The following is a 22,644-nucleotide window of genomic DNA, read 5'->3' as shown; positions in this document are numbered from 1 at the left end:
ATGAAGGATATTCTCAGGAGTTACTAAGACTTTATTATCACATATTGCAACAAAGACTTAAAAGCAACATGTTTATCATCGTCAATTGGATGACATGATCAGAATTGTCCTGCATGTTGTTACGCTTAGTAAAAACTATGCCTTACACCTGCACTAGAAGATGTGCCCCAAATGGCCAATTTCCTATTTTGTATTCATTTCACTTGAAGGCAATTTTATAGAGCTTTCAAGGAAAGGGGAAGAAAAAAAGAAGAAGACAAAGAAGAAAAGAAAATGCTGCCAAAATGAATCCTGAAATGCAAAGATTGAACACAGTACATTTTTACAGCTCAATTGATAATTCATTGTTTGAAAGAAGTAATAATGAAAATGCAGATAGCCCATTCATTCAATAGCATTAGAAATTACTGTTGTTGTAATAATAATACAGACTAAATTAATAGCTATTCAAAGAAAGAAAGTTCCTGATATATAGTAGAGGATAATTTGTATTCTCCTGACATAGAGTATGTGGAAAACATGACAGTCTACTACAAAATCTGACTTCCCACACTAATGAGTGAAGTCATCAACTTGCAAAAACAGAGAAAACAGGTCAGAAAGCATAACTTCTCAAAAATTTCCAAATAAGCCAAAGCACCTAACTAGTACAAAAGACATTTTTGAAATCAAATACAAAGCCATTGTAACATCTCAATAAATTTTCTAGATTTTTATCTATAGGTTTAACACTAGAAATATTTGCAACAATATGATTTACAAAAACCTTCATAAAAAAACTCAAAATGAAAACCAGGTGCATTACCTATCCTGAGTTCTGATCATTCCTTACATCATGGAGACCTCCAGGTTAGAAACGAGTTTTCTAGTTTCTGGTTGATGTTTCATGATGAACATGAAACACAATCAGTCACATAGTAGGCACTTTATAAGTATCTGAATGGATGAATGGTAGGATAAAAGGATGGAAGAATGGATGGATGGATGGATGGATGGATGGATAGGAGCCACTATTTAATGGGCACTGTGCTGGAATTCCTTTGTGTATTTGTTTTATTTTATATGCGGTGATTGTTACTTCCACTTTACAGATAAAACTAAGGCCCTCTTCAGAGTAAGTAACCTATTTAAAGTCACACTGCTAATATATGGCAGAGTCAGTAACACTCAGCAAAATAAGCTAGCATTTCCTAAACACATAACTTGCTTCTCCAGAGCTAAGTATGTACACTCTGAAGATTAGGAAGGAACCAAAAAGAGGTGCTTAAAAACTATGTTCTCAAAAACAATTAAAAAACATCCCCAGTGGGGGAGTCACATATTTTAGGATTCAAGCCATAAAGTACATGTCTTCTTTGAGTATGAAAATCAGCAGATTAACATAAAAGCGACCACTGTAAACATGCCTAAAGACACACATGGCTTCAAAGGATCAACCAGTACATGATTCCACATTTAGACCTAAGGAGGAAAGGTCTTTGTTCAGAATTTTTTAAAAAACATGGCATTCCAGATTACGCCACTGAGTAAGTACAGATTCAACCCAGTTTCCTACATGTACCCTCCATATGTCCAGTCTATGAAACAAAAGCTAATTTAACCATGACACTGTAAGATCTTAAGTGCTTTTTCAATTAGAGAAGACTATATCAAGTTCAGTACAAAGATTGTTTAGCAAGTGATTTTTTAAATCATACACTAATTTGTCAAAAAGGTACCCCTTATTTGGTAACTATCAAAGCCAAAGTATTGTAACACCTTATTTTGTAGCTATGTTTAATAATACCAATTACCAACCAGTGAGCTGGGGATATGTCAAAATTACCATGGACTCTTACCAATTAGATCATCAAATCAATGGTTCACATTAGATTCATCTGGGGTTTTATACAACCTACTTATGCCTGGGCTCAACCAAGGCCATCTGTGTCTTAATCTCTGGAAGTGAGGCTGTGTGTTGACATTATTCAAAGCTCCCCAGGTGATTCAGTCAGGGTGGTAAGCACTGCTCTGGTATAGCCCCGCTCAGGTAACACATGAAGAAACTAAGCTATATAGTGATTAAAGGACTTGACCAAAGCCATATAGCTATTTGGCTACAGATACATGACTTGAATTTAGTTTTTCTCATACTGCCAGTGGTTCATTTCAATAAAACTAGCATTTGTTGGCTAAAAATTCTTTGATTGGCTTAGAAGTATCCGTAACACAATTCTGACCCAAGTTACATCTGTATGGGGAACACTAGATGAACTTTAAATATGTGTGCAAAAATTCCAACATATTACTGGCCGCTGGCAAGCAAAACGGTTCTTCTAAAGACAGGAGACCTAATGTCAAACCAATGATAGGAATTGATAATTGAAGTGTGAGCAGTGTCTGAGTAGTGAACAGAGTTGGCACTCAATGCATACTTGTTATCTGAAATAAATGTGTTGTTTTTCTCTGTTCTAAACATTAGCCTTACTTGTTTCTAATCATTACATATACCCCAGACATACCCACATATCTTGTCATCCACAGGTTCTCATTTCTCCTATGATTCTCCTAAGTGTCTCCAAAACCATTCTAATACTATACCAGAAAATCTTCAAGTTTATAGGCTGCTGAAAGGAAATGACAACTAATAATGTCTTTCTTTTTGTCTAGAAAGAATAGGAGGCAGTAACATTTAGTAAAAAATGGCACTGGGCTAGTTGTCACAGAATCTCAATTATAGTTCTACTTTTAACATTATGTGGCTGTGAGGAATGAAGGAAATAATCTCAAAACATGAAAATAATTGAAAGCACCATCTAAACCTACTGTGATAGGAAAAATTAGTGAATAAATGAAAAAAGATACTATACACAATTAAGTTTTACAAATCTAAGGTTTAAGAAGAAAAGATGGAAAGGAACAGAGAGCTTGGTTAGAAAAACATGAATTCCAAAATTATCTTTTTAAAACTAAGTCCCTCTAAGCATACATTAGGCATGATTCTAGGAATCCTGCGTGACCTTCAGAGTGATCTCAAACACCACACTTTGCAAGCCACTTATACGCACCAAGATCTTCAACATTTTGTGGTTGGCTTGACTACTTCCTGTCTCTTTCTTTGTTATGAAAAACTGATTGGCTTTCAGTGCCCTTGGAACAGCTCACAAAACCAGTTTATTCTTAGGGCTGCTCACGCAGCTTCAAAATGTTTTCTGTCTGTGGCACACTGTTATTTCGGTACCCTGGTGAACCACACCTCCTGGTATTTGATTGGTATGGTCCCCTTCCTCTTGTATCTGGGCTTACCATGTCTTGCTTTAACCAACAAAAAGTGGCAAAAGAAATTCTGCACCAGTTCTGGTGTTTAGGCTTAAGAAGGTCCAGAAGTTTCCACTTTTACACTCTTGGGAGCCAGCTACCATATTAGGAAGTCTAAGTACCCTGAGATCACCATGCTGTGAGGAAGATAATGAACCACTGAAGAGGTCAATGTGCAGACAGCCCCTGCTGAGTTCCTAGTCAGAGGCTAACACTAACTGCCAATCCTGTGGACATGGGCATTCGGGACCTTACAGCTGCTCCCACCACTCCAACCATCAACTGAAGAAGAACCACCTTATCACCCACAGCATTATGAAAAATAATACATTGTTGTATAATAATCACAAAACTGGTTAGGAAGAATCAATATTGTGAAAATGGCCATACTGCCCAAGGTAATTTATAGATTCAATGCCATCCCCATCAAGCTACCAATGACTTTCTTCACAGAATTGGAAAAAACTACTTTAAAGTTCATATGGAACCAAAAAAGAGCCCGCATCGCCAAGTCAATCCTAAGCCAAAAGAACAAAGCTGGAGGCATCAAGCTACCTGACTTTTAACTATACTACAAGGCTACAGTAACCAAAACAGCATGGTACTGGTACCAAAACAGAGAGATAGACAAATGGAACAGAACAGAGCCCTCAGAAATAATGCCACATATCTACAACCATCTGATCTTTGACAAACCTGACAAAAACGAGAAATGGGGAAACGATTCCCTATTTAATAAACGGTGCTGGGAATACTGGCTAGCCATATGTAGAAAGCTGAAACTGGATCCCTTCCTTACACCTCATACAAAAATTAATTCAAGATGGATTAAAGACTTACATGTTAGACCTAAAACCATAAAAACCCAGAAGAAAACCTAGGCAATACCATTCAGGACATAGGCATGGGCAAGGACTTCATGTCTAAAACACCAAAAGCAATGGCAACAAAAGCCAAAATTGACAAATGGGATCTAATTAAACTAAAGAGCTTCTGCACAGCAAAAGAAACCACCATCAGAGTGAACAGGCAACCTACAGAATGGGAGAAAATTTTTGCAACCTACTCATCTGACAAAGGGCTAATATCCAGAATCTACAATGAACTCAAACAAATTTACAAGAAAAAAACAACCCTGTCAAAAAGTGGGCGAAGGACATGAACAGACACTTCTCAAAAGAAGACATTTATGCAGCCAAAAGACACATGAAAAAATGCTCATCATCACTGGTCATCAGAGAAATGCAAATCAAAACCACAGTGAGATACCATCTCACACCAGTTACAATGGTGATCATTAAAAAGTCAGGAAACAACAGGTGCTGGAGAGGATGGGGAGAAATAGGAACACTTTTACACTGTTGGTGGGACTGTAAACTAGTTCAACCATTGTGGAAGTCGGTGTGGCGACTCTTCAGGGATCTAGAACTGGAAATACCATTTGAACCAGCCATCCCATTACTGGGTATATACCCAAAGGATTATAAATCATGCTGCTATAAAGACACATGCCCACGTATGATTATTGCGGCACTATTCACAATAGCAAAGACTTGGAACCAACCCAAATGTCCAACAATGATAGACTGGATTAAGAAAATGTGGCACATATACACCATGGAATACTATGCAGCCATAAAAAATGATGAGTTCATGTCCTTTGTAGGGACATGGATGAAGCTGGAAACCATCATTCTCAGCAAATTACCGCAAGGACAAAAAACCAAACACCGCATGTTCTCACTCATAGGTGGGAATTGAACAATGAGAACACATGGACACAGGAAGGGGAACATCACACTCCTGGGCCTGTTGTGGGGTGGGGGAGGGGGGAGGGATAGCACTAGGAAATATACCTAATGTTAAATGACGAGTTAATGGGTGCAGCACACCAACATGGCACATGTATACATACATAACAAACCTGCACGTTGTGCACATGTACCCTAAAACTTAAAGTATAATAAAAAAAATCACAAAACTGAAACACTGTCACAAATTTGATGGTGACAGTGAAAGAAACTCACAAAACTAGTTTCTTTAATTAGCATAAAGACAGCCACCATCCCAGTATCCCTAAGGTGCATGAAGTTTAGGAAGGCAGCATGAGCTTCATCATAAATAACATGATTGTAAAAGAAGTGGTAGAGTGTAATAGTAATGAGCTTGGACTCTTGGCCAGAATTCCTATGTCTAAATAACAGCTCTGCTAAGTTACTAGCTGTATGTCTTTGGGCAGGCTCTTCAGCCTCACAATGCCTCAGTTCACTCATCTATAAGTTGAGGATAATAATAGTAATTCATTTTACAGAATTTTCATTAGTATCATGGGTATTAACAAAGATATTCTAAAACTCTACCCTGTACATAAAAATGTAGAGTGAACATTAGTTGTTGGTGCTATTGTTGTCATCATTACTATAAGGAAAGAATAAATAAGAGGCAATTCTGACTGGCTAGAAGACACTGAAAGACTTTAACAAGAAATTATGGAATTGCATTTGAATTTTGCAGTGGTGTGGATTATGGCCACGATAAACCATAAGATTCTGGAGGTGAGGAAATCAGTTAGAAGGTAATCTCAGATGTCATGCAACAGCAGATTAGAATAGAAACTCCACAGTGGAGATGGGCCATAAAATAATTCTAAATATGTCTGGGCAATCCCTAAATAGTTCAAAGCTAATTAATGTATTTCTAAGCAATCTATAAGAAGAAACTGAAAGAGCAATTAGAAAGTACAGATGCTCCTTGACTTATAATGGGGTTATGCCCCGATAAACCCACTGAATATTGAAAATATCATAAGTCAAAAATGCATTTAATATATCTACTGTACTGAACATCATAGCTTAGCCTAGCCTACCTTAAACATGCTTAAAATAATTATATTAGCCTGCAGTTGGGCAAAATAATACAACACAAAGTTTATTTTATAATAAAATATTGAAAACTGATATAATTTATTGAATACTATACTGAAAGTGAAAAACAGAATGGTTGCATGGGTCCTCCAAGTATAGTTTCTACTGCACGTGTATCATTTTTACACCATCGTAAAGTTGAAAAATCATTAAATCAAACCATCGTAAGTCAAGGACCATCTGTATTTTGAACTGACTGAAAATGAAAATACACAGCTTTGCAAAATTTTGGGAAGGCAGCAAAGTAGCACTTAGAAAGAAATTTGCAGTACTAACTAACTATACTAGCAAAAGAAAGGGAAGTACACAAATCAGTGAGCAAACACCCTACCTTAACAAACTAGCAAAAGAAGAGCAAATTAAGCCCAAAAGAATAGAAAGAAAGTAATAAAAATCAGAGCAGAAATTGATGATAGAGGAAAAAAACAAAAGAACCAATAAAGCCAAAAGTTGGTTCTATTAGAAGATAAGTAAAATGCATACCTATCTAGTTGGGTTGACCAGGCAAAAAAAGATACATTACTGATATCGGGAATGAGACAGATAATACAACCACAGATTCTATAGACATTAAAAGGATAATGAAGAAATATTATGAATAAAAAGTCATGCCATTAAATTTGACAACTTAGACAAAATGGACAAATTCCTTGAAAACCACAATCTACGAAACTCACTCGAGGAGAAGAAGCAAGTAACCTGAATAGCCCTATGTTTGTTTTATAATTTTTTTTTTTTAAACTTCTAGGCCAGGCATGCTGACTCACGCCTGTAATCCTAGCACTTTGGGAGGCTGAGGAGGGCAGATCACTTGAGGTCAGGAGTTTGAGACCAGCCTGGGCAACATGGCGAAACTTCGTTTCTACTAAAAGTACAAAAATTAGCCAGGCATGGTGACGTTCACCTGTAATCCCAGCTACTCATGTGGCTGAGGCATGAGAATTGCTTGAACCTAGGAGGCAGTGGCTGCAGTGAGCCGAGATCCTGCCGCTGCACTCCAGCCTCTCCAGCCTGGGCGACAGAGTGAGACTCCGTCTCAAAATAAACAAACAACAAAACAAAACCTTCTACTAAGGAAACTCTAGGCCTAGATAGCCTCCCTAGTAAATTCCACAAAACACTTCAGGAAGAAATAATGCTAATTCTATAAATCTCTTTTAGAAAATTGAAGAGAAGGGACTGGATCCCAATTCATTCCTTGAACATTACATTATTACCCAAACCAGACAAAGGTGTTACATGAAAATGAAACAATACATAAAAAGGATAATATATAATTGCCACTTGGGATTTAATCATAGAAAATAAATATTGATTTAACATATGAAAGTCAAATTTGCCACATAAATAAAAACAAAAAATTATATCATCATTTCAATGGATGCAGAAGAGCATTTGAGAAAAATCCGACATCTATTACTGATGAAAACTTGCAGCAAACTAGGAATAGAAGGCAATGTCCTCAACTTAATGAAGGGCGTTTATGAGAAACTACAGATAATGTCATGCTTAATGGTATGAGACTTAATGTTTTTCCTCTAAGATCAGGAATAAGGCAAGGATATTCTCTCTCATGACTTCTATTTGACATTTTACTGGACATTCTAGCCATTGCTACAAGTCAAGAAAAAGAAATAAAAGGCAATCAGGTTGCAAAGGAAGAAGTAAAACCGTTTATTCATTGGCAACATGGCGTCTATATTACAAAATCTGCTGGACTCTGCATAAGGAAAGCTACAAGAACAAGTGCATTTAATAAGAGTTAAAGAATAAGAGATCAACATGCAAAAATCAATTGTATTTCTCTATCTCGCAATGAACAATAGAAATTAAAATTTTAAAACTCATTTATAATGGCATCAAAATGAAATATGAAATAATTACAGATAAATATGACAAAAGATGTATATGACCTTAACTCTGAAAACTGCAAAACACTTCTGAGAATTAATGACCTAAAAAGATGAGGAGTATAGTATGTTCAGTGACTAGAAGACTCAATCTTGTTAGGATGTCAATTTTCCTATATTGATCTACAATTCAATGTGATTCCAATCAAAATCTCAACAAGATTTTTTATTGGTGAAGTTGACAAGGTGATTGCAAAATTCATATGACATGCAAAGGACCAAGAAAACCCAAAACACCTATGAAAAAAGGAAAAGAACAAATTTGGACTAACATTGACTTCAAGACGTCTTATTAGCTGCAGTAATCAAGACAGCATCACATTGGTACAAAGATGGACAAAGAAATCAATGTAACAAAATAGAGTCCAGAAACAGACCTACATATACATATAGATAAAGATATATATACACACACATATAGATATATATACACACACATATAAAGATACACACACACACATAAAGACATATATACACATATATAAAGATATATATACACATATATAGTACATATAAATAAATATATGTGCACATACACATAAAGATATATATACACACATATGTATGGACAACACATTATCTACAAACTTACAAAGGCAATCCAGTGGAGAAATGATTGCATTTTCAACAAATGCTGCTGGAACACCTAAATATCCATACGTAAAAAAACCCTGCCATTACTACCATATACAAAAAAAAAACCTCAAAATGAATCATAAATCTAAATGTAAAACCTAAAACTATAAGGCTTCTAGAAGATAACAAAGGAGAATGTCTTTGTAACTTTGGGGTAGGCAAAGATTTGTTAGATGTAATACCTTTAGCATGATCCATATAAAGAACAAATTAACAAATTGGACTACATCAAAGGTAAAAACTTCTGCTCTATGTATAACATTATCAAGAGAGTAAAAAAAAAAGCCACAGGTTAGGAGAAGTATATGGAAACAAAATATTTTATGAAGGACTTTTACCCAAAATATCTAGGGAGCTCTCAAAGCCAAATAATAAAAAAATGCATGGCTCATTAAAAAGCTGACAAAATATTTGAACAAGCACTTCACCAGCAAAGTTATATAGATGGTAAATAAGCACACAAAAAGATGTTCAACATTATTAATGAATTAATGATTAACGAAATGCAAATCAAAACTACAATGAGACACCATTATATGCCTGCTAGAATAAATAAAATTTAAAAGACTGGCTCATGCTTGTAATCCTAGCCACTTGGCAGGCTGAAGTGGGAGGGATGCTTGAGGCCAGGAGTTCGAGAATAGCCTGGGCAACTTAGCTAGACACTATCTCTAAAAATTTAGCCAGGCATGGTGATACATGCCTGTTGTTCCCACTACTCAGGAGGCTGAGATGGGAAGATGGCTTGAGCCCAGGAGTTTGAGGCTACAGTGAGCTATGATTGTACCACTATACTCCAGCCTGGGCAACAGAGCAAGACCCTGTATTTAAAAAAAAAAAAAAAAAAGAATGACCATACCAAATGTTGGCAAGGATAAGAGGCACCTAGAACTCACAAATACAGTTGGGAGAAATGTAACATGGTATAGGTACTTACTTTGAATAACAATTTAATAATTTCTCAAAAACTTAAATGTATATCCACATATGATCTATATATTCCCCTCTTGGCATTAGTACCTAAGAAAAATAAAAGCATTATGTCCATTCAAAGAATTATATTTGAATGTTCATAGAAGCTTTATTTGCAAAAGTCAAAAACTAGTAGCAACCTGAAAGTCCATCAGCAGGTTAACGGGTAAACAAATTGTGCTATCTCCACACATGGAACAATAATCAGCAATAAAAAGAAAGAACTATCGTTACACATAGCAACGTGATGGAATCTCAAGATAATCATGTTGTGTGAAATAAGCCATACAAAAAAAATAATACATGCTATGTGATGCACATCAAATTCTAAAAAAATACAAACTCATCTCCAGTCTGAAAGCAGAACAGTGGTTGCTGAGGGTTGTTGGGCAAGGCGGAACAAAGCAACAGGTAGGAGCATGATGGAGGGATTACCAAGGGGCACAAAAACTTTTAGGGATGATATTGGATATGTTTATTATCCTGATTATAGTGATGGTTTCACACATATATATATATATATATATATATGTGTGTGTTCAAACTTATCAAATTGTACACTTAAACTATGCACAGTTACCATCCATCTCAAAGCTGTTTTTATATAAAGTCGCAATAATGATCCAAGAAGGAGTAGTTTCAGCAAGAGGCTGCCTTATGAATAGGACATGGAGTGGTAGAAATTGAGCATAGACTACTTCCCCAACAAGCTTAGCTTTGGTTGTGGAGAGGAAGAGGGTGAGAGAGTGTCTGGCATGACCAGACAAAAGGCTGAGTTATGTATTTAATATGGGAGGAGATTGAGCATATTTATGTACTATAGAAAATGAGCCAGTGGAGAGAATGAAGTTGAAAATTTAGGAGTCAAAAGCCAGTTGATGGAACACGGGATAAAAAGTCCAAGAAGAAAGATAAGCCTTGAATGTGAGGAACCTTATGGCTACAAATCCAAGTATGTTTTCTGGTTAGGCTGACAGACACAGAAGTGGTCTGAAGAGTTGGTAGAATTCAAGTCTGTTGTTCTCTCTTTTCTTTTTCTGGGAAGGAGGAAGTTTGGAAGGAGTGGGATACTTAAGAAGAATGGTGGAGCTTTGGAAAAATCATTGCCTACCACAATTGAAATGGTGGTTAGAGATAAATGTTCAATCTTTGGGCATTCTTATATAACAAGATGACAGACAATAAAACAGATTTAGGCAAATAAAATAGCTGTCCCTTCCACATGTGCACAATTGATTATTATCCAACAGTCTTTTCTCTGATTTCTCTCTCTTTACCTCTAACCACATTTCACTCATGATAATCTTTCTGTTGACCCTCACTTATTTTTCCCTCAATACACAATAGATTTTTTAACAAATTCTTTCCTCAACATCATTGGGAAATATTTCTAACATACACATGAAATTCGGGAATTTAATGAACAGCTTTATTCAATCTTAACATGATACCATATTTACCTAAGTTCAAAGAAAGTTTCAACCAAATAAAAAGGTCCACAGGCCAAGAGAGATTTCATCATGGGCAAACATCAACACACTCACTTACTTTTCACATTTCATAGATTTTATGAATAATGCCCAGAGCACCTCTGAGAACTCCAGGTATTACTGTGGGTAGGCAAAAAGCAAATATGGTCAGAAATGTCCACAGGCAAGCTAATTAGGTAATTCCCCTGAAGTGAACTGTTAATATTAAAGCCATGCAAATTAGATCATACCCACAGGTCCTAGGTTTGGAAAAAATGCTCTGGTAAAGTAGGAATTTTTAATAAAAATGATAATTATGACCCCACAGCACTGATAGTATTTTCCTCTAGTGTTCCAATTTTTGTTGCCACTTTGGCATTAGTAAATATAAAAAAGGTTAATAAAAAATATTTTCTGCATATCATGTAAAACTTCTGAAGCTGAAAGCATGCAGTTTCTAAAGACAAGAGTCATTTTTCTTTAAGCAGTAATAAATCTTGCATTACATCTAACAAACTGTAATTCGGATAGTGTCAGAGGCGTGTGAACCAGAGCAACTCCATCTTAAACGGGAGCTGGGTAAAATGAGGCTGAAACCTACTCGGCTGCATTCCCAGACAGTTAAGACATTCTAAGTCACAGTATGAGACAGGAGGTCAGCACAAGACACAGGTCATAAAGACCTTGCTGATAAAACAGGTTGCAGTAAAGAAGCTGGCTAAATCCTACCAAAACCAAGTGACCTCTGGTCGTCCTCACTACTACATTCCCATCAGCGCCATGACAGTTTACAAATGCCATGGCAATGTCAGGAAGTTACCCAATATGATCTAAAAAGGGGAGACATGAATAATCCACCCCTTGTTTAATATTTCATCAAGAAATAACCATAAAAATGGGCAACCAGCAACCCTCGGGGCTGCTCTGTCTATGGAGCAGCCATTCTTTTATTCCTTTACTTTTTTAATCAACTTGCTTTTGCTTTGCACTGTGGACTCGCTCTGAATTCTTTCTTGGGCAAGATTTAAGAACCCTCTCTTGGGATCTGCATCAGGACCCCTTTCCTGTAACAATAGTACCTGCCAAAACAGACTGTGTGCATCTCCTTTCAGAAGTTCAACCGTATCCCCGGCCTGGAGGTGTAAAGGGGGTCCTTCATGCAGAGCTGGAGGTGGTGTTCCAGAATAGTTCCTAATGACCTGCATCTTTGGTAAACCTGAAAATAAGCCAAACAAGTTTTAGAATTGAGAAAACAATGATGCGTGAAGTCTACACGTACTTTACAAAAAATGCCATTATTAACATTAAAAAGTGTTAATACCACCAAGTCCAAGTAAACATTTTAAGTAAACATAACAGAATGCTTTTCAACTCTCTCATTATATGAGATGGTAATAGAATAAGACACATATTTACCCCATGATCCCTGACATACTTTTCTTCTCCCTTACCATCAATCTCTTTTTTGTTGAAAAAATATTTCTCCTTCAGCTGATGCCTGCTTCATAAAAAACACATCACGTACAGTTTAATGGAAAAGAATCAATTTTTTCATCAACTCTATCCTTTCTGCCTATTACTTTCCTCTTGGGCACTGGCTGATTTCATCACTGAGGAGGCTCGCCCTTTCTGTGTATGTATCACATTGCCCGGTATATGGATCATATCTTAAGGTTATCTTTGTAATTCAAAAGCAAAAAGGTGATGGATGTGCCACTGCAATACTTAAGACATTTATATGGAGAAACTCTTCAGGCTCAAATTTAGGCTTGCAAAACAGACCCAATAAAGGGAATATGTCTAAGCCAATAGTACCAATGATATTTGAAATACAGATCCATTCCTTCTCTTTGTATTTCTTTGAATGCGCAATGAAGGCCTCAGTTCACTATTTCATTTTTGAGAGAACAGCAGCTTCAATTGAACATAGGTCTGGGTGCAGCAATACTAGTCACAATGGACAACCTCACAGTCACTTATTCATTTACAGGTGAAACTGCTCCCAACTAAGAGAGGTCCACTCATAAACATGATATTTTTTGCACATTTAAGGACTGAAGCCTTTATTATGCTTCAGGACTTTTTATTCTAATGATTAACCATGGTGAAGCTGTAACTGGCTGAAAATGCTGCACTAAACACGTAAAGAAGGATGAATGACTGTCATTCGGCTCTAGATGTCCAAGTTACCTAGAAAAATCTCAAAAGCTACATGAAATGCTTCAGCCAACAGTTTATTAAAGTCCTCAAAATTCTTTTGAACAACCATGCCAGAGGGAGAAAAACAAGTGTGGCTATCAACTGAACAGACTAGAAAAGTTTTAGTCAACACTTGTTTATCAATCCAATCAGGAGGCAGAGGTTGAAAAACACTGTGCCCTTCACCCCAGTTTAGCTGCTGGGACTTGTCAGGAGTCCCAGCTGACTGAGGCTTGTCAGGAGTTGCTACATCCTCCTTTGCTTCTGTTCTTGTGCCGCAGAACCCCCAGAAGGATGATTTTAATCTCACATTCATGGAGCATTTCCCTACCAGATGTTATAAGGTCTCACCCTAACACCAACAGCAGATTTCATTGACTTTCCCCTAAACAACGCTCTATAAGAGAACTCCTCTCAGTTAAATGTTTAACGGAATTGCTCTCAATACACTACAAATGCCTTTAGTATAGAGAGTTTATTTTACACATTCTATTAAGTTGCTACTGCTAATTTAAAATGAAACCTAAATATCCCATACGCAAGTGATTAAGAACTCCAACAGGTGGAAGAGGATGTAATATAAAGTAGAATAATTTTTTAAATGGAGTCTGGTTTGCATGATAGTTAACTCCGTGTTTAAGGAAGAGAATTGCAGTTCACCTCCTTTTTATTGAGCATATCTAGGGCAAGGAAAGCATCTTGTTTGGTAGGCTCCCTGGGTAATTTTGTTTTTCTGACAGTTTTAAATAGAGGCGGAAGTCAAGAAAGAAGATCTTTAAAACATCAAATAGCTGATGTGGTCTCAAATACTGGGGCCAGTTCTGAGCCGTGGCCTTCACTGCAGTTTTCTGTTGCCAAGAGCCACAGGGATAAAAGGGAGCAGCGTCACGTGACAAATGATGGAAAGAGCAGTTCCTTTATTGCCAACATGTCCAAGTCAATCATTCTTAAGAAGAAACAACTGAAAATTCACAGAGTGTTTAGGAAAAAATTTAACTTTAATGACATTTCACCACCCAAATATATATTAGGGATTAAAATACAGAAATGCCCAGGCTCCATAAGAGGCTGTAAGGTGTTAGGGATGGAGCAATGCTGCCTCATATGTCTTTCTGTAGGTGGACTGGAATGCCCACCACATGCCCATAACATGTAAAATTATATTTAACATTACAAAGGGTACATACACTAGTATACTCTGGTCAAGTAATAGGACTTAGCTATTCTAGCTTTTCTAGTCCCACTTATTCCTAAGTTTTTTATTTACTCTATCTTTTCTGGTATTGCTTTCTTCTTGGCTATGAGCTTCATTTAGGAAATTCACCTAGTAGCACACTAGTATAAGTATGACTTCATCCCCAACGCAAAAATGTGTAACCCTTGCCAAGAATTATGCTTAAGCCCAGGTAATAGCCACTGGGACATTGTTATTAACCTCTATTCAGCCATAATCAACTTACGAAGTACAGTGTTTCTTCAACTCATACGGTTTTTTGTGGAATGGGTTGTGAGTTTATGATATAATGGAATGTATTTTTTTTTTTGGTCATTTGTTAGGGTTATCTTTGGCAATTTATTTCTGATTATCAGCACTTCCAATTTCAGCATGATCTGTTGTCAGGGGTACAGAGATCAAAGGATAAAAGGACTGAAACAAGGGCACAGCGATATAATGAATTCTGACAACTTGCCCTTTACTTCTGATTTTAGCATATAGTAAGTGTTCTACAATACAGGTGGGATAAATGGTTGCTTTCCAAAATGCCCTTTAATATTCTTCCACTTATGAAAAAGGCACCATTACATTGCTAAGAATGTGAAAACACTCACGTTAACTGAAAGATAAAAAGTTGCGATTAAGAGTAAATGGGTTAAACCTGACGTCAGCACTCAATCATCAATACAATTCTTAACACAATCTACCGCCACAGCAGGCATCACACTTCACAAATGAGATCAAGAACGGAGAATAAATTAGATTTACAGATGTTTATATTTCAAACAGCCATTTAGTATTAATTTAATATAGGTTTTCTTCTCCCCTTAGAAAATATGCCTCTGATAGGTTTTAACCTCTGCTTAAAAACATCCAGGGCAGAACATTCACCACATGTCCCCATGACAACTCAGTCACTGTTGCATAGAGTTTATTAATAAGGTCTTCTTGAAACTTACTTAAAAATCTCTATGTAACTTCTCTCCATTGACCTCCTGCCTTCCATCTGGAATTATGCTGAAGATGGCAAATCTCCTTTTCATAGATTAGTCTTTCAAAATTTGTTCAGGCTTAAAATTCCCAGTTCCTTAAAAAACTCCGTATCTTCCCTTGGCCACCCATACTTCAAAGGATGCTGAGGTGCAAAGTAGCGTAAACTACAAAACTTGAACTCTTAAGTTTCCTCACTGACACTGATTAACTGGAAACAGACAGTCATATCCCTTAAAAAATGACAAGAAATACACATTTCATTATATTATAAACTCACAACTAATCCCAGAAAGTTGCTTTTCTCTTCTTGGGAAAATACAGACCCAACAATTGTTTAGTTTCTCTCCACTCCAGAACTTTATTTACAACAGACATGTTAGCTGAGTTACAGTGTTGCTCACCCAAATATGAATATTTATATCGCAACTACCTTCAGACATTAAATGCAAAATAATCACATGTACTTTCGACATATGTATTTGGGCAATCTTAGAAGTTCCTAAAACTTTTATATAATCAATTATAATTATCCAAGAGAATATGATTAAAATACTAAGCCAAAATTAGATCTCCTGCCAGATGTTTAATTATTTTACCTTGTTTTATCCCCTGCAACAAAAGCTTTGTTGTACAGCTAACTATGCCCTTAATATATAACTTGACAATTTTGCTCATTAACTTTTGTTCACACTAGTAATTGTGCTTGGTCTTAAATCAGACAAGATCCCCAAGTCAAACTTATGCAGGAGGAATTAACAAACAAATTAGCAATATTAAAATGATAGTTACACTCTACTAATAGTCACGTGTTTCTGGTTAAATAAAACTAAAGCTACATGTAGGTATGTAGAATGCTTGAGTTTCCCAAAACAATACAGAAGTGTTTTTAAAAGGGGGACCTGAAACAAAATTTCCTTTCAAATCTGAATTCAGCACCACTAAGAGTGACACATGCCAAGTGACACATGCGCTTTTTTAAAAAGTTAATTCTAAGTAGAATCCTGTTAGAAAATTTTCTAGATATAAACTGTTTCACTGATAATTTTCACATAAACTTTCAAACTTCAATGAACTGAACAGCTAATTGTAGGAGCATCAACCACTGTGTCTTCTAAGCAGGGCAAGAAGAGCGATTGCTACAATATAGATTAATATCTATTCATGATGCTGATATCACTGCCCTAATGCAATGGGCTTCCCTGAGGCAATAACTTAGAGCAGAGTGCTGCCTACTAGATAAATGGGCTGTCAGTAATATGCTAGCCTTTCACCTCTGAGGCCCAATTTAAAATCTAAACACAGCCACATTAAAAAATAATTAGTTTTACAAGATATCAGAAGATGTAGATGGTTTATCCTGGGAAACTGATCACAAGCATAACATATTAATTCATTCATCAAATGTGACTTCAGCATTCCGTAAGTGCTGGGCATGGCAGTTTCAGAAGAAAGCAAGGGAAAGTATCCTGCCTTCAAACAGCCTATAGTCAGCCCATGGAATAGACAGACAGGTGAACTCTAAGATAACAATACAACTGGGCATGGACTTCCATCCAGAGGGAACTTTAAAAAAAAAATGTTCATATCTGTAAAAATTTTCGGAAATTTTCCTTTCATAATTCTTGGGTAGGACCCTAAAACATGTACTTTATTTTTTCTATAAATTTCCTAGCTGTGACATCCAAACTCTAGCCGTTTGGGAATCACATTCTTGTGGGTACATGTGCAAAACACCATGACCAACACCTACCACTGCCAAATTTGCTTTTGAGAAAATTACAGTGAAATAAGTGCTGCCTGTCATCTTCCCAACTAAAAAACCCTTTATAAATTAACATCTGGACCTTTCCTGATACAAGTCCACAATCTAAGAATCAGGTCCTAATGACCAGGCTGAGCCTGGGATGCTAGGTGCTGGGATTCCCCTGCCATCACGGCTTACAGGGCTCTTTCTAAGAAAGCATGACTTTTTCATTGATTTGCTGGTCTTCAGAGAGGAGTAAAAGGAACCACGGCATGGAATTTTGGTGGAAAAATTCCATGCTACAACAGAAGCAGGCAATTTGGTGGAAAACAAACTGGTCTAAAAAACTGATTGTTCACAAAGGGAACACTCCCCATCAACAATTTTTAAAATTTTCACCAGAGAAGCCTACAATATTTTTATAAACAATGATGACTCAAATAATGGAAATAGCACTGTCACAGCTCATATAAAAACAAGGATGAGGCAGAGATGTCTTCCTTCAACTTCATAACCACTGACTAGTCACTCTTTGGCACTGTCTACTGGAGTATTAGTGAATTATGAATCAAGGATGAAAGATACGATAATGTCTTTGGAAGTTTTTTCACCTTTATTAAAAAGGCGTTTATAGGCTACCAAATATAAAATATAAAATTTCATGTGTTACTTGAAAATCCACACAAACTTAACATTCTGTTCTGTTATACATGTACATTTTATTGGAAAAAATGTTTCCCTAAAATATTTAAGGTCAAAGCTTCAGGAGAAAATGCCATGTACTTGGCAGACCCCTGGCAAACAGCTATTCCCAGGGACGTAAGGAATCCAGTTTCAGAAGCATAGCCCTGAGCTATCTTATCATCTTCTTTAAAGATAGAAAAAGAACACAATTACACAATTTTACAGAGTATTATCACCTAGTCTAACCACCTTGTCACATTATAAAACTAAACACTAAAATAAATCGTCTAAAGTCAACAGCTAATCAGAAGCAAAAATGGAACAAAAATCCAATTTATAGACTCTCAGTTCAGGCTTCCCTACTTCAGGTTGGTCATTCTATGCAACCTACAGGGAATGAGACTGGTAGAAAAGAGGCCACTTGACATGGCTGATGTATGTTTCAGGATGATCTGAGTACCTGCCACATGTCTGGTGTTATCTTGGGAAGCAGGAAAGGAGGAGGTAGAACTTTTCTTCAAGTGGTGAACAACTGAGAGCTCACCAATACTAGGCGAATTCCAGGAGGAAGGTAATAACTCCCAGTAATATATTCTAAAAACAGCCTCAAAAGCCCTCAAAAAAAAAAAAAAAAAAAAAAAAAAAAAAAAAAAAAAAAGCAAGCACTGTATTGGACAATCTGTAGAACTCTTAGAGCCTGACATGTCTGTATGCAGCTCTGTGGATGTGTGAGCTAGCAGCCACAGGTAGTCCTTTCCACATAAGGTTATTATCACCTAAACCACATTATTCTGCTCATCTGACTACACCCAAGTAATTCAAGGCTGGTGATTAACCCAACTCAAAGACTGCAATAAATAGGCTTAACATGTGAGACACCAGCGGCTGAAGAGGAGGCCATGAGAGACAGTCTAAAGGAGCAGCACTCATTGAAGAATATTTGCTCTTACAGAACATGGAAGTAGGAGGCAGATATTTAAGTCAGCAAAGAACAATTTCTGACTTCTGTAAACAAAAGATGACTGAGATCACTAGTTTATAAAATGGTTGGTCCAGAAAGATTCCATTAAAGCCTCCTGTACTCTTCCCTTCTTGTAAGGCACTGAGGTCCAGAGTGATTATTGAGATGATCCCCTTGGCTTTTTTTTTTTTTTTTAATCTCCTACCATAAACACCCAGCTCCCAGAGCAACTGAGCATGTTTTCTTTCTCGCAACCAAGATGAACCATTATCAGTCCACTCATAAAGGATATCTAAAAGAGAAGATAACAGCGTAAAAGTAAAAATGATTAAGGGCACTTTGCAAGAACCTAATTTTCCTTCTTTGTTCTATGGGTTCATTCATTTATTCAGCAAATATTTACAGATCATTCATGCATCGATACTGGCTTTGCACTGGGAATGCTACCATAAATAAGACTGACTACATCCTTCCCTCATAAAGCTCATATTTTAGTGGAGGAGACAAACACAAAAGCAAGTGAATCAATGTAATAATACCAGATAAAAGTACCATAAAGAACCACTTAGAAAGAGATTCTGGATTAGAGAGTGACAGGGGTGTGCGTGGAGTGGGGGATGCTTTATTTAAGGGTCGGCCATCAGGTCAGGGTTAAGACCTGAGGAGAAGACAGTGGGCATTTGGGAGGAAAAATTTAACAGGCAAACTGAGCCATATGCATGAATGCTCTGAAACTGGAAAGAACTTGAAAGTACTTGAGGGACAGAAAAAAGGTCAGTGACACTGCATGAAAGCGATGGATAAAATTTAAACTTGATAATATGCAGTCTTGAGGGTCTGGCCCATTTTATTACTCCTTTCCTACACTCATTCTGTGAATTATTTGAAATTTACTGAACAGGTCAAGTTCTCATTAACATACTTTACCTTCTTCCTGGCATATACTTACTGATGTCTGAATGTGCAGCTCATCCCCCAACCCAAGGGAAAAAATAATCTGAACTACTCTTCTCACTCCTTAAAACTCAAATATAATTTCTACTAATAAACCCATTGCTACAGACTAAATGTCTATGTACCCCCAAATACATATGCTGACACGTAATTCCCAACGTGATGGTATTAGGAGGTGGAGCCTTTGAGAGGCAATTAGGCCCCAAGGGTGGAGCCCCATGTGCAGAATTCCTGCCCTTGTAAAAGAGGCCCTAGAGAGCTCCCTCACCCCATCTACCATGTGACAACACTGAGAAGACAGCCATCTGTAATGGCCCTTGCCAGACACTGAATCTACTGGCACCTTGATTGTAGATTTCTTAGACTCCAGAACTGTCAGCTGTCATTTATAAACCACAGAGTCTACGGTATTTTGTTGGAGCAGCCTGAACAGACTAAAACACCTACCAACATTCCCTTAAGTGCACTTTAAGTGCCTTAAACATACACTCCTTTAGATACTCAAACTTGCTTCAGAACCACTCAATACACCAACAGTATTTATTTAGCTAGTATAAAGTATAGGTACCAGACTATAGCACCTTTCTTTGTGTCTAGGTACAGAGTTTATATCTACTAGACTGTGACCAAACACTATGGTGCCATAGGTTGTGTTCTTTATCTCAATTATTTATTTATTGTTTTTGGAAAAGGAAAGAAGGAACAAAGGAAGGAAGGAAGGAAGGGAGGAAGGGGGGGAGGGAGGAAGGGAGGGACCCTTTCTCTCCCAAAGGCCACCCTTCCAAATATGCATGTGCATACACAGGCACATATACTTGATTATATCTCCAAAGTTTCTCTCTAATCAAACCATTTCTTGCCACCTTCATTTCTACCTCCCAGTTCAAGCACTGTCTTTCTAATTGACTTTTCCTCATTCAATCTGACAATGTTTGACCATCCTACACACAGCAGCCTGATTAAAAAAATAATAAATTATATAATAAGTTTCCTATTAAAAACTTGCTCACTACACTTAAAATTAAATTTGAACTCCTGGTCATTGCATACAAGACCCTATATATTTTCTGGCCCCTGATAACTCTCCAGTTTCATCCTGTTCCAGCCTCACACTTGCTCACTCTTTTTAGTCATGCTGACTTTCTTATGGTTCCTTAAATACCTGGAGCAAGTAGGTCTGTCACACATGAGTGAACCAGAGCAACGCTATCTTGAATAGGAGCTGGGTAAAATAAGGCTGACACCTACTGGGCTGCATTCCCAGACGGTTAAGGCATTCTAAGTCACAGGATACGCTAGGAGGTCAGCAAAAGATACAGGTCATAAAGACCTTGCTGATAAAACAGATTGCAGTAAAGAAGCCGGCTAAATCTCACCAAAACCAAGATGGCCACGGGAGTGACCTCTCCTAGTCCTCACTGCTACACTCCCACCAGTGCCATGACAGTTTACAAATGCCATGGCAATGTCAGGAAGATACCCTACATGGTTTAAAAAGGGGAGGCATGAATAATCCACCCCTTGTTTAGCAAATCATCAAGAAATAACCACAAAAATGGCCAATCAACAGTCCCTGGGGCTGCTCTGTCTATGGAGTAGCCATTATTTTATTCCTTTACTTTCTTAATGAAGTTGCTTTCACTTTACTCTATGAACTCACACGAATTATTTCTTGTGCAAGATCCAAGAATTCTCTCTTGGGGTCTGGCTTGGGACCCCTTTCCTGTAACAGGTCCAGACAAGGCAGACTACATTATGAACTTGCAATTCACATAGTTGTCTGTTTACTTGCTAGTATCTATCTCCTCTTGTTTTCACATATATATTTATATTGCCTAAATTTGTATGATAAATATTTATTTTCATAGCCAAATTTAGCTTTTAATGATACAAATATTCAGTTATTATTGGTATTATAGAAACAAACTGCCACTTGATCATTAGTTTTTACTTGCTTTTAAACTACTTTTATTTATTTGTACTTCTACCCAACTACCAATATGCTATGCGCAACTGACATTTTCCAAAAAAAAAAATTGTTTTTGACATGTAAAACTGCTAATATATTCCTTAAAGGTTCTTACTAAGGCCCCCTTAATAATTTATACTCACTCTGAATACACTTTAAATGAGATGACTTGCATCATTTATGTTAAAGAAAAACACCCAACTTTTTTATTTCCTATACACTCAATTATTTGCTTGCTTTTCTTTATTTTTCTCTGCTCTCTTGACCTCCCTCCTTCCTGTGATCATCTTGCTTGAGTAGTAGAGAGCATATTCAGATGCATTCCCAAAAGATTCAGATTCATGCAGACAGGGTTTATTGATTTACAAGCTAAAATGAAGAGCATGTGCAATTGGTATTTCTGACTGGCAAAGTTTCAGAGAACGCAAATGACTCTGCACCGTGATTTTGATGTGCTGATTTTTTTTTTTTTAAGAGGCTATGGAGCCCTTAGGTCAGAGACCAACTATCAACCTATCTACAGAAAAGTGCACATAAATTGAACAATCTCTCTACCCTTCTTACAAACATTCTTCCATAACAAACTTCTGAAATAGAACAAGGGAAACGCAGAAGAGCAGTCTTTTATTTATAAAATGGTGCTACAATTAAAATATTTACTTGGAAGAATTTCTAACCTGCTCAGTCACTGAAAACTTCTACGAGTCCACTTTCAA

At 36.9% G+C, this 22,644-nt stretch overlaps 1 protein-coding gene across 2 annotated transcripts in view; it reads right to left on the bottom strand.

Moving 5' to 3' along the window:
• Window positions 1-22,644, bottom strand: part of VAV3 (vav guanine nucleotide exchange factor 3) — a 396,199-nt gene that overhangs the window by 56,751 nt on the left and 316,804 nt on the right. For both annotated transcript variants that reach the window (XM_030824967.1, XM_030824966.1), the window contains exon 20: window positions 12,288-12,424. In XM_030824967.1, the coding sequence (XP_030680827.1) occupies window positions 12,288-12,424 (137 nt within the window). The remainder of the gene's footprint in view (window positions 1-12,287; window positions 12,425-22,644) is intronic.

The sequence above is a fragment of the Nomascus leucogenys genome, chromosome 12 (genome assembly GCF_006542625.1).
Source record: "Nomascus leucogenys isolate Asia chromosome 12, Asia_NLE_v1, whole genome shotgun sequence".
In the NCBI taxonomy this organism is placed as follows: domain Eukaryota; kingdom Metazoa; phylum Chordata; class Mammalia; order Primates; family Hylobatidae; genus Nomascus; species Nomascus leucogenys.
Note: the sequence above shows the minus strand (reverse complement) of the source record. Positions and strands in the feature narration are given on the sequence as shown.